Consider the following 11,058-nt stretch of genomic DNA (forward strand, 5'->3'; position numbering starts at 1 on the left):
GTGAACAGGCCTACCCCTCCAGTTAATGCATGGGACAATCTCACCTCGGTCCACAAAAGCGACACATACTCGTCGCCTCCCACTTCCGATTTCCATGGCATAGTCCAAACCTTGACTCTCATATAAATAAACCTTTTGGTATTGATTCGTACCTACATCATATTAAACCCCCCAGGGCGCCATGTTGAATTACACAGTATTTAACGTTTTAAAATCTAACTACTTTGTGGAATCAACCACAAATCTAAACTTGGGCACCCCAACCATTTTTACCCCATCTTTTCACGTTTTTATATATTAAAGGATATGCTTCATATACCTTACCAGTGTCGGTATTTATGCGGCTTTGTTAAAATTTCAATTATCCATAATTATCCAGGAAAACATATTTGGGGACTTTTTTAAAGTGATTTTTCCGAGAAATAATAAAAAAAAACAGGCAAGAAACGAAAGATAGTCGTGCAGAACGAACAAAATAAATTTCTTCTAGCTATATGAAGCTGGGTAAAGCAAATACTTTTATTACGTTTTTATATATTATTATAATAATTATATGCTCAATGTACCTTATGACAGTTTATATAATTGACACTCAGTTGTACAAAAAAGTCAAAAATTGCTCATCTGTTGTTTCTAAACAATAACCAGATGAGCGAAGCGATGTGAGAAACATTCTTAAAAATAATAGTTACATTTTAATTTTCCAAGTGTTCGGGCATGCCTCAAGTCTTATTTATAATCGTGGGACGTGTAGAATTATGAGAACCCTTAAAGCCGAAAGCTAACTAAACAATAGCAATATTGCAAGTTTATACAAAATTTTTGGATAATATCTGAGAGACACCCCCACCCAAAAAAGGAAAAAAAATTGCCAGTAAAATAGCAGGGACAGATCCCCTCTGTATCCACGTAGGGCGATTTGGTTTGTTATATAATTCCCATCCCTGGAATAATCTTTATTTTGAAGGTTTTGATGGTTAATAACAAAAAAACTCAATGTTGACATTTTTTCTGAGTAGATCTTCATTATGGTGGCTGTTAGCAGCCATTCTATATTCTGGACACGTCAAGTCAAAATAATTGCATTTTTCCAAAAAGAAAGGATAGGTTTTTAAGATATAATATGTACCTAAATAATTATCTTTTTACACCCTTTAAATGGCATTATATTGCCAAATTTGGCAGCCATTTTGAAAGAAATGTCTGCCACCACATGAAAAATACATTTGTTTGAGGAATTTAAAAAGAAATTATTTATCCTCCCACCACTAATTACGAGATATCGCTCTCCGAAAATTCTTGAAGAGTGCCATATTGAATTTTGCCTTGTCCACAACCTTGATATACCATATTTTACACTATTTGCATACAAGGGGCGTCCATTTTGACCGGCAGTTTTGGTTCGATTAACACGAAATTCAAACTCAACCATGATTATGATGTAATGGTGATATACTAAAACGTTTTTTAAATCAGATAAAAATTGTGACCTCTAGAGGGACCACAAGCTAAAAACGTGATTTTTTGTACAATCAGGGGCCATAATTCAGCAAATTATATGCGCGAATATCAAAAGGAACGAAAATCTTTGGGTTATAAACATGCATTTCAAGTTTCCTCAAAATTGGATCAAAATTGTGACCTCTAGAGTGGCCACAAGCTAAAAACATGATTTTTCGTACAATCAGGGGAAATAATCCATGAAGTTAGGGTCCGGTACATGCCAATATCGAAAGGAACCGAGATCTTTGGGAGATAGACATGTATTTTAAGTTTTGTCAAAATCGCATAAAAATTGTAACCTGTAGAGTGTCCACAAACAAATTGTGGACGGACAGACGCACAGTGGCGACGACAATATACATCCACATGAAAATGTGGGCAAGCCTGGAAATAAGGCACCTGTCACTGACAATGTCAGGCACAGATTCAGGTTTTGTCCAGCACTGATTTGTCTTTTTTATTGATATTATTAATACATGTCCGGTACATGTAAAACCGTTATTTCCAGGCCTGAATGTGGGCCATTTATTTATTTTCTGCACTAGCCAGGCTAATGACAACAGGCATACAGTGTGCCATGGGGACATTGTGCCCAGAAAGCAGCATTTTCACCGACTCTAATTCCAGGCACTCCTTCCTATACCACGCGCACTGGCAAATCCTGAGAAACTTTGTTCAGCTTAATGAGCCAACATGGCTCCCATCTTTTATAAATGTAGGCATATAAAAATGTTGTTAATTAAAACTTGTTACCTTAGCTAGTTTATTTATCTGAACAGCTGAATATCTGTTTTTTATAGAGGATTGTGAATAACAGTTGGTCTGTAAATAGTCAAGAGATATTTCTCCTTCATGATTACTGGCATCACTCCACTTGAAATGTACAACAGTGTCTGTCAAATTAAGAAAATAAAGAGTAAATATTCTAGAAATATGATAGTGGTAATCAATCCTCAATAATCAGATACTAAATCAGATGTCAGTAATGTTTAGTTTTGACGTCCTACTATAATTTGAACTCGTTTTCCAAAAATTCTGAGGTGACCACTCGGGAAACATTAGACTTTCTATAAAGAACACTGACAATATTAATTGTTTGGAGTCTTGAAACTCATTATAGGGATGCAAACATCATCAAATCTTCCATTTGGAACTTTTGATCAGTAGAACATTTTCTTGAAAATATATTTGGATGGCTTTTCATAATCGTGTGAATTATCTAGAAATTAAATTGATAATATACCTTTAACTTCTATACTTTGTACTTTAAGTTCATGTGAGATCTCAGAAATGTCAAAAATTCTCTGTCCACTTCCTTCCTGTATACAACGTCCACATTGACAATTATGACGTAGCCAAATGCTGTGAAACCTGAACGATTGAAAAGAATAAAGATGCTAATAATGAACTATGAGGTGATATTTCACTCATCGTGGCAGTATTTTTATATTTGAAATAGAATAAGATTCCAGATCATAATTTCTAAGTTGGGATTTCTTATTTCCAGCAACAAATCTTATTTTACCTGTGTTTGAATACAAGTTACAATTAATGGTTATTTTTCTGCATCATCTGTGCTAACAAATACGGGTATATGCCATGCAGAGTGCTATAAGGGAAATTTTAACTATTCTTCAAATCCAGTTTTTCATCCCATCCAAATAACTAGACACTTTCCTTTCCAAGCCTTCTTTCATGCACCACTGACAAGGCAACAAGGGCTAAAAAATCTTGAGGAACTTTTTCTCAACATGGGATTACTGATCATGAGCTCACACTACTAACTGAGGCACCATGAATTTATCTTTCATACTCATTAGAATGAATAACAGGCTGTTAGAATGTTATATCATTTAAATCATACGTAGAAGATCCACCAATGGGTGAATGAATGACAGACTGTTAGAATGTTATATCATTTAAATCATACTTAGAAGATCCACCATTGGATGAATGAATGGCAGACTGTTAGAATGTTATATTATTTAAATCATACTTAGAAGATCCACCATTGGGTGAATGAATGACAGGCTGTTAGAATGTTATTAAATCATACTTAGAAGATCCACCAATGGGTGAATGAATAACAGACTGTTAGAATGTTATATCATTTAAATCATACTTAGAAGATCCACCATTGGGTGAATGAATGACAGGCTGTTAGAATGTTATTAAATCATACTTAGAAGATCCACCAAAGGGTGAATGAATAACAGACTGTTAGAATGTTATATCATTTAAATCATACTTAGAAGATCCACCATTGGGTGAATGAATGACAGGCTGTTAGAATGTTATATCATTTAAATCATACTTAGAAGATCCACCATTGCTCCAATCAATGGCTACAATTTTTCCTTCTTGCTGAAGAGTAGCTTTCACGGGTTGTTTTACTTCAGTCTGTGATGTATGGAGCTACAAAAAAAACTTATCTCTCTTATTATATTAGATCTTGGCTTCGAGGGGAGGATTAATCTAGAATGGCAAAGTTGCTTGAGCTATTTCCTATATTTCACAATTTATTCCCAGTATCAGATTGGGGTTCATGCATTTATTTAAAGCTTTGCACTGGGGATCTTAAGCCTGTAGTCAAAATGAATGTTAGTAAGATGATATAAATTTGATCCTGTAATGTTGCAGCTGAATTGTTGGTGATTCAAGTTCTTTGGTTTTCTTGGGTTACTCCCTGGATCTAGGAGCGATTCTCTATGTTAGTCCCAAAATAAACTAGTTTGGTATGTGGGCGTTCAGCAACCCTAACTTGATCATGTATTTTTCTATACCTTGGTAATTCAAATATTTAGTTTACCTGTCGAAAACAAGAATTTTGAAAGTGTCTGTATTTTCCATTAAAATGGTTGGTACATTCTTTTCTTGTTTCAGTTGGTAATATCAAACTTCTATGAAATATTGACTGTATACCTGTATAGGATGATAAGTTAAAAAAAAGTATAAGAAAACATTAAAATATTACACACAATAACATTTAAGCACAGAAATAAGGCACCAGTCACAGACACTGTAAGGCATAAATACAGTCTTTATCAAGCACAGTGTAGGACTATCCATCGGTCGAATAGGGAAAGCAAAAACCAACATCTGACGTGTGACACATTCTCTGCTAAACATCTATCGTTAGCCTGCGATCATCTAGGTTTGATTCTGACGTGGATATTATTGTAATTATCCACTCTTGGACTTCACTTCGACTTATTTACTTGGAGCTGACTTAACATTGTGTAGGTATTTTTTTTACAGCAGCCAAATTGATGTTTATCAGGAACAACAATACAACAGTTTCTTTTCTACATTTAATGTCAAAGCAGGTTACAAAGGTTTAAACAATGGTATACATAAATTCATTCTCTCCACCCCACTCCTGTACAGTCTAACCAGCATGGACATGTTACAAAGGTTTAAACAATGGTATACATAAAGTCATTTTCTCCTCCTCACTCCTGTACAGTCTAACCAGCATGGCCAGACTTTGGTAACCACTACATCAAGGTCTTCTGAGCATCAAGCGGTCTCCATTGATGTGTAAGAACCATACCAGTGTCTAAAGAATCTTAACAGTGTCTGATCTGCAGAGCTCAAATCTTGCTCTTATATAATCCCCCCGATTTCTGCTATCATTTATTCAAATGGCCAATACACCTAATAACATCACGAATTACCCCAAATATGGACATTGTCCTTGAAAGAACATCTGGTGATTAAAGCAATAAATAAATCAGCCTTGACTCTAGGACCTCATGTCCTTTTATTCCCAAACTATTAAAAACAAATTAATTGCATTTCAAAAAAAAACATACCAAATGTTATTATTCATATAGCATAAATCCCCTAACTTAATATTGTTACATTCCTCCCCTATTTAAGATTTATACTAATTATTAGGTAGGAGACCCTTTGAAAACTTCCCATTTGCTAAACCAACATTTACATGACTTTATAATTATTCATGCAAATATATATGATTACTATACGATCAAAAATAAAGATTACATATGATCAACAATTCCTACTCCGCTTAAAAGATACATTATGGGATATTTTAATAGAGAGTTGGCCATTCTTGCTATAACAGTTCAAAAGTAGATGATGAAAGAAGAATATATTGAAAATTTCAGTCAAATTACTTTATTCTGAACAAAGTTATCACTATTGTAATTTTTGACTAGAAATGGGAGTCAACTCTCTCTTCACCGTCTGCTAGAATGGACGATCGTTTGATTGACAGGCGTTAACTCCACCTACATAATCTTGATTATCAAGTAAAGTTTTCAATGGCTGTGGTTTAAGACGGGGTTGCAATTCAATTCGTATCACATTTATTCTTACTACAAATTAAAAATAAGACTTTTAATATATAGATAAGAAGCGAAAGTTTGAAAGGAATGGACCAAATCAATAAGGAATCTACTTCTTGTTAGCCTGCGTGTACTCTTGTACTGTAACTGGTAGGCCTGCGTAACTCCCGAACAGTGATCCAATGGAGCTGCAATTCAACTGGGGTGATGTTAGTTGCGATGTTTATCAATTTCTATAATTTTTCTGTAAACGCAAGTGACAAAAGAGCGTAGCCTATAATACCAACATCCAAACTCTCATTTTAACCACAACTAAACATAATATCAAGGCCGTATACTATGGAAGGGTATCGCTGCCAATATTAAATGCTCTGCTACAATGTCGTTTCCATTGATTATATGTAAAAGGTACAATGTACAAAGTCCTAATACTGATATTGATAAAGTCAAAATACTTCTAAGGTAAGAGTTAAATGTAAAACGTCAAATGGTAAGTGTTAAATGACAAATGTTTTGTGGGAAAATGCTTTTTTTGACGTTTCTACATTTTACATTTCTCTCATTACATTTTACATTTGCGCTCTGCCACATCCCATTTGTCCTTCACGCTTTCTACATAGCAACTTTCACACAGCATCAACTTGCATATGTAAATGTGGGATATCACGTGACTTATTAACATATATGGAAACCCGACACAAGCACACTATAAGGATATTTACCGCACGACAAAAGAAATCAAGCTGGCACACCATAAGAAACTATCTAGACGACCGTGCCAGGAAATAATTGATAGATTCAAGCAGTCAAAGAAACATACTTTCCAGTAATTTATAACACAATAACTGGAATTTCGTTTTAATACCCGTATTTTTATATTTTAAACACCCCCACTCTTTCCGGTCTCTCTATAAACAGAGTTGAGTAGCCTACTTTGATCCATTAAAAAAAACAACAATATATAAGCATTGTGCCCAACAAATAAATAATATATTTAAAGAGAGGAATGACTATACATCTTTTTGTATGGACATAGAGAAATCTTGATTAAGCCCTGTATCTTTATTATAGTTTAGCCCCCCCCCCCCTTCCTTCACTTCAACTTGAATCTTATTTTGTAAAGTTAAGCAAATATGAATGTGCCAGAAAATTATTTGAATATTTGAAAAGAGCAATCAGTTATACTTAACATGTTATCTGGAATTTCGTATTTAGACCAGTATTTTTACTTGAATACCCCTTTAATAGTGTGATATTTATTGGATTTAAATTATGAAAATACGATTGTACCAGAAAACTATTTACATATTTACAAACAGAAATGAATGTGAGTAAATTTTTATTGTGTATTAGGCTGATTTCCTGTTATAGTGTCGTGAATATCCTTGTTCTGGCTTATAGTGTGTCAGGTTTCCGTATATGTTAATAAGTCACGTGATATCCTACATTTGCATATGCAAGTTGATGCTGTGCGAAACATGTTATGTAGAATGCGTGAAGGACAAATGGGATGTGGCAGAGAGCAAATGTAAAATGTAATGAGAGAAATGTAAAATGTAGACACGTCAAAAAAAAGCATTTTCCCACAAAACATTTGTTATTTAACACTTAACATTTGACGTTTTACATTTAACTATGACTATGGCCTTAGATGTATTTTGACTTTATCAATATCGGTATTAGGACTTTGTACATTGTACTTTTTACATATAATCAATGGAAACGACATTGTCGCAGAGCATTTAATATTGGCAGCGATACCCTTCCATAGTATACATGTATATCGAACTTTCAATCAAATTGACTGACATGCGGCCTCGCTCAACAGCGGCCTCGCTTCGTACAATCTATCATTTAGCCTCGATCTAAAATTATTTCCGGGAGTATGATGTCAACGTAACGGTTAATCTCTCTTACGACGCCATTTAGAAATTTAATCAATCAACGAAATCCTGTTTAAGTCCAAGCCGAATCCAAGCCATCCGTGGGTCTACAGAGATGATTTTGTGCTTGTTGTGTAAATAAAGATCTAATTTATAATTTCTATGACATCTGAAGCCTAAATAAAGACTTGCAATAATCAGATTTAGCTCTTGCATAATGTATGTTAAAAGAATAAAGTGCAAATAAAATACACAAATAACGAACCTAGCTAAAGAATAAAACTTAGAAAGAAAAAAACACAAAACAAACAAAATCAAAATTGCATGCGACAGCTAAATAAAAGTTCATCACAGTACTTCCAAAGTTCTATAATAATTCTCTTTAACTAAACACAGAAAAACATAACTAATGTAGATATTCATTGGTTCTCTTCAAGTGTCATAATTCCTAAACATTATAACTCTGCACTTCATATTCATAAAGTTCAGTTTTCACTTTAAATTCTATCTCAGAAATTCTCAGTTTCATAAATTGGTAAACCATTCTCTCGTCTTGGACTTCTATTGGTCTGATTTCAGCTACTACAGTTTCAAGTTTCAACAATGCAGCTTTTCCATTATTTCAAAGCAAGGAATTTTGTTAATCACAAGTTTTCCCGACTTCCAAGAACATCAACCAAAAAGTAGCTTTGACATCTTGACCATAGAACTCACTAATTATCAAATTTAACTTCTGTGTTGATGAAACATTACCATTGCAGTGTTACATAAACATTATCAAGAATGCTAAACAACAATGGCCAGTATATTCGCATGACATTTCATTTTATCTAGAACTACATATCCAAAGCAAATGAGTGCACTTCATTCACTTCGGACATCAGTCCATAATTTCATAAACACATATTTTAGCTTTTAATCAACTATCACGTGTCCTGCACACAGGTCAAATATTTAACGCGATAACAATTAGATCATTGTGACATAATATCAATGGAAAATTACAGTGACATAATATCAATTACACTTTGTAATAACATACACAACACACATGCAGACGCCGCAAGTAAACAATTATAACTATACAGCACTTATACATTTTAAAGTAATATTTAATAACACAAAATAACATAAATCTATCATATATGGTCTGCAACTTTAATTACTCACGATAATCTCGCGTGGCCAGATTCTGGTAACCACTACATCAAGGTCTTCTGAGCATCAAGCGGTCTCCATTGATGTGTAAGAACCATACCAGTGTCTAAAGAACCTAAACAGTGTCTGGGGGGGTTGGATGGCTGAATGGTTAGCGTGCGCGCGCTGTATCATAAAGTCTGTCATTGAGTCGACTGCCGTGGTTTCGAATCCCCGGTTGTACGTGGCAAGGAGTAGAGTCGCCTGTCCAACCTCAGGGGTTTTCTCCGGGTCCTCCGGTTTCCTCCCACTGCTAAAGACCCCTACGCGCAAGCGAATTATGTAAATAAAATTAAACCATATGTTAGTCCCGAAATGACCTAGTTTGTGTCGAGTGGACGTTAAACCCCATTTCTCTCTCTCTCTCAACAGTGTCTGATCTGCAGAGCTGAAATCTTGCTCTTATATAATTCCCTGATTTCTGGCCAATATACCTAATAACATCAAGAATTACCCCAAATATTGACATTGTCCTTGAAATTGAAAGAACATCTGGTGATTTTCCATTACTTAGCACCCTCAAACAACAAACAAATCAGCCTTGATTCTAGGACCTCAAGCCCTGTTATTCCCCTACTATTGAAAACAGATTAATTGCATTTCAAATACACCCATACTAAACGTTATTATTCATATAGCATAAATCACCTAACTATATTGCTACAGCAGTTCATCTGGTGACCAAAAACCTGCTAGTTTATGTCCAGAACAAAAGTTCAAAATGTCAGGTACTACATGTACTTCATTGATGAGGACATTTTGTCAGGTACACAACTAAAATCATTATTTCTAGTCCTTATACCATTCATTATTGTGAATGAGCTTACCTGATATTCTATGGCTAAATGAATAAAATCTAGTAACTTGACAATTCCATCCAATGTCATTTGCTGTCTTTATTTGCCAGAGGTTTTGGAATAACCTCCTGGTATTGCCCAGTGGTTTCAAATTCATGGTAATTGTAGATCCAATAAGGCTTGCAGCTTTCAGGTATTAGTATACAAAATCCTAAATCTAATAGCTGAAAAAAAAAAATCATTATGTTATAAAATACATCTACATGTACCGGTAGAATAGACCAATGCTACTAGACGCAGATCATAATTTTGTCTTCCTACATTCATCAAAATAACGTCAAACAAACTATTGCCACCATTTTGACCTCTCCACTCTAATCCTATACAGGTGCAGAAATCTTGCCTCTATGGCTTCTGATTTTATCAAATTCTCTAGTAATCCCCCAGACCTTACGCCAAACTTGACTTTGTTTCCATCTTGGAACCCCTGCTGCTCAAATTCCTGAACATGCCCCTGACTACATCCATACCTTATTTCTATGAACCTGGACTACATGTACAAATAAATTGCTGGTCACACTTGTTCAATCACAGCTAAGCCTTAAACATTAATCATCGTTGAATACTCTTATCTAAATCAACCTTAAACACTAAAAATAGGTTGTTTACCTGAATCTACTTTAATGAAATGAAATTGTTGAATACTCTAACTTAAATCAACCTTAAACACTAAAAATAGGTTGTTTACTTGAATGTACTTTAATGAAATGAAATTTGGTTTAAATTAATGTCCTACTTTGCTGCTCCAACTTTTCTAATGAAGACTGTACTGAGTATACTATAACCATTATCCTGATAATACACGTATATATGTCTTTGTAGATTATGAAAGATTAGTTTTTTATGCAAACTAAATAAGTTGCCTCATTAAACATGCATTATGCAAGAACTAAATCTGCCTATTGCAGGTCTTTCTTTAGGGCTGAAATGTTTTCTAAAGTATTAATTAGACATTAATTATCTGATCCAGGCCTTAATCAACTCTCGATGGCATCAGATTTCTCTGATATTAAATAGATTAGAATGGTTCAGCGATACTTTGATTTAATCAAATATGGAGGACCGAGACTTAGCTTCGATCAACCAGTACCAGTACGGTGGTTGAAATTATTGCACACGTCTGTCAAACCTTCAAAGGCTAATATCTTCGCTTGCAATAGAGCAATGAAATTTTCAAATTATTCATTTTACATCATCTACTTTCGAACTATTATAGCAAGAATGGCTAGTTCTTTATCTGAATCTTACATAATGTATCTTTAAATAAAGTTTTTATTATTATTTCAACTGTCAAGGATCTTTTTA

The 11,058-nt window shown here is 34.3% G+C and overlaps 1 protein-coding gene across 4 annotated transcripts in view; it reads right to left on the reverse strand.

Annotated features, from left to right (window-relative positions):
• The window catches only part of LOC126821601 (2-(trimethylamino)ethylphosphonate dioxygenase), a 34,276-nt gene extending 23,418 nt beyond the window's left edge, over window positions 1–10,858 (reverse strand). Inside the window, exons 1-6 of one of the 4 annotated variants that reach the window (XM_056101485.1) lie at window positions 10,363–10,858; window positions 9,724–9,917; window positions 4,313–4,425; window positions 3,818–3,918; window positions 2,747–2,874; window positions 2,257–2,396 (exon numbers count right to left, since the gene is read on the reverse strand). In XM_056101485.1, the coding sequence (XP_055957460.1) occupies window positions 2,257–2,396; window positions 2,747–2,874; window positions 3,818–3,918; window positions 4,313–4,425; window positions 9,724–9,850 (609 nt within the window). In that variant the 5' untranslated portion in view covers window positions 9,851–9,917; window positions 10,363–10,858. Of the gene's footprint in view, window positions 1–2,256; window positions 2,397–2,746; window positions 2,875–3,817; window positions 3,919–4,312; window positions 4,426–9,723; window positions 10,331–10,362 lie in introns of those variants that run through there. The other 3 variants (XM_056101483.1, XM_056101484.1, XM_056101486.1) reach the window with 3 other exon arrangements.
• Between the last annotated feature and the right edge of the window lie 200 nt (window positions 10,859–11,058).

Source organism: Patella vulgata, chromosome 5 (assembly GCF_932274485.2).
Source record: "Patella vulgata chromosome 5, xgPatVulg1.2, whole genome shotgun sequence".
Taxonomy (NCBI): domain Eukaryota; kingdom Metazoa; phylum Mollusca; class Gastropoda; family Patellidae; genus Patella; species Patella vulgata.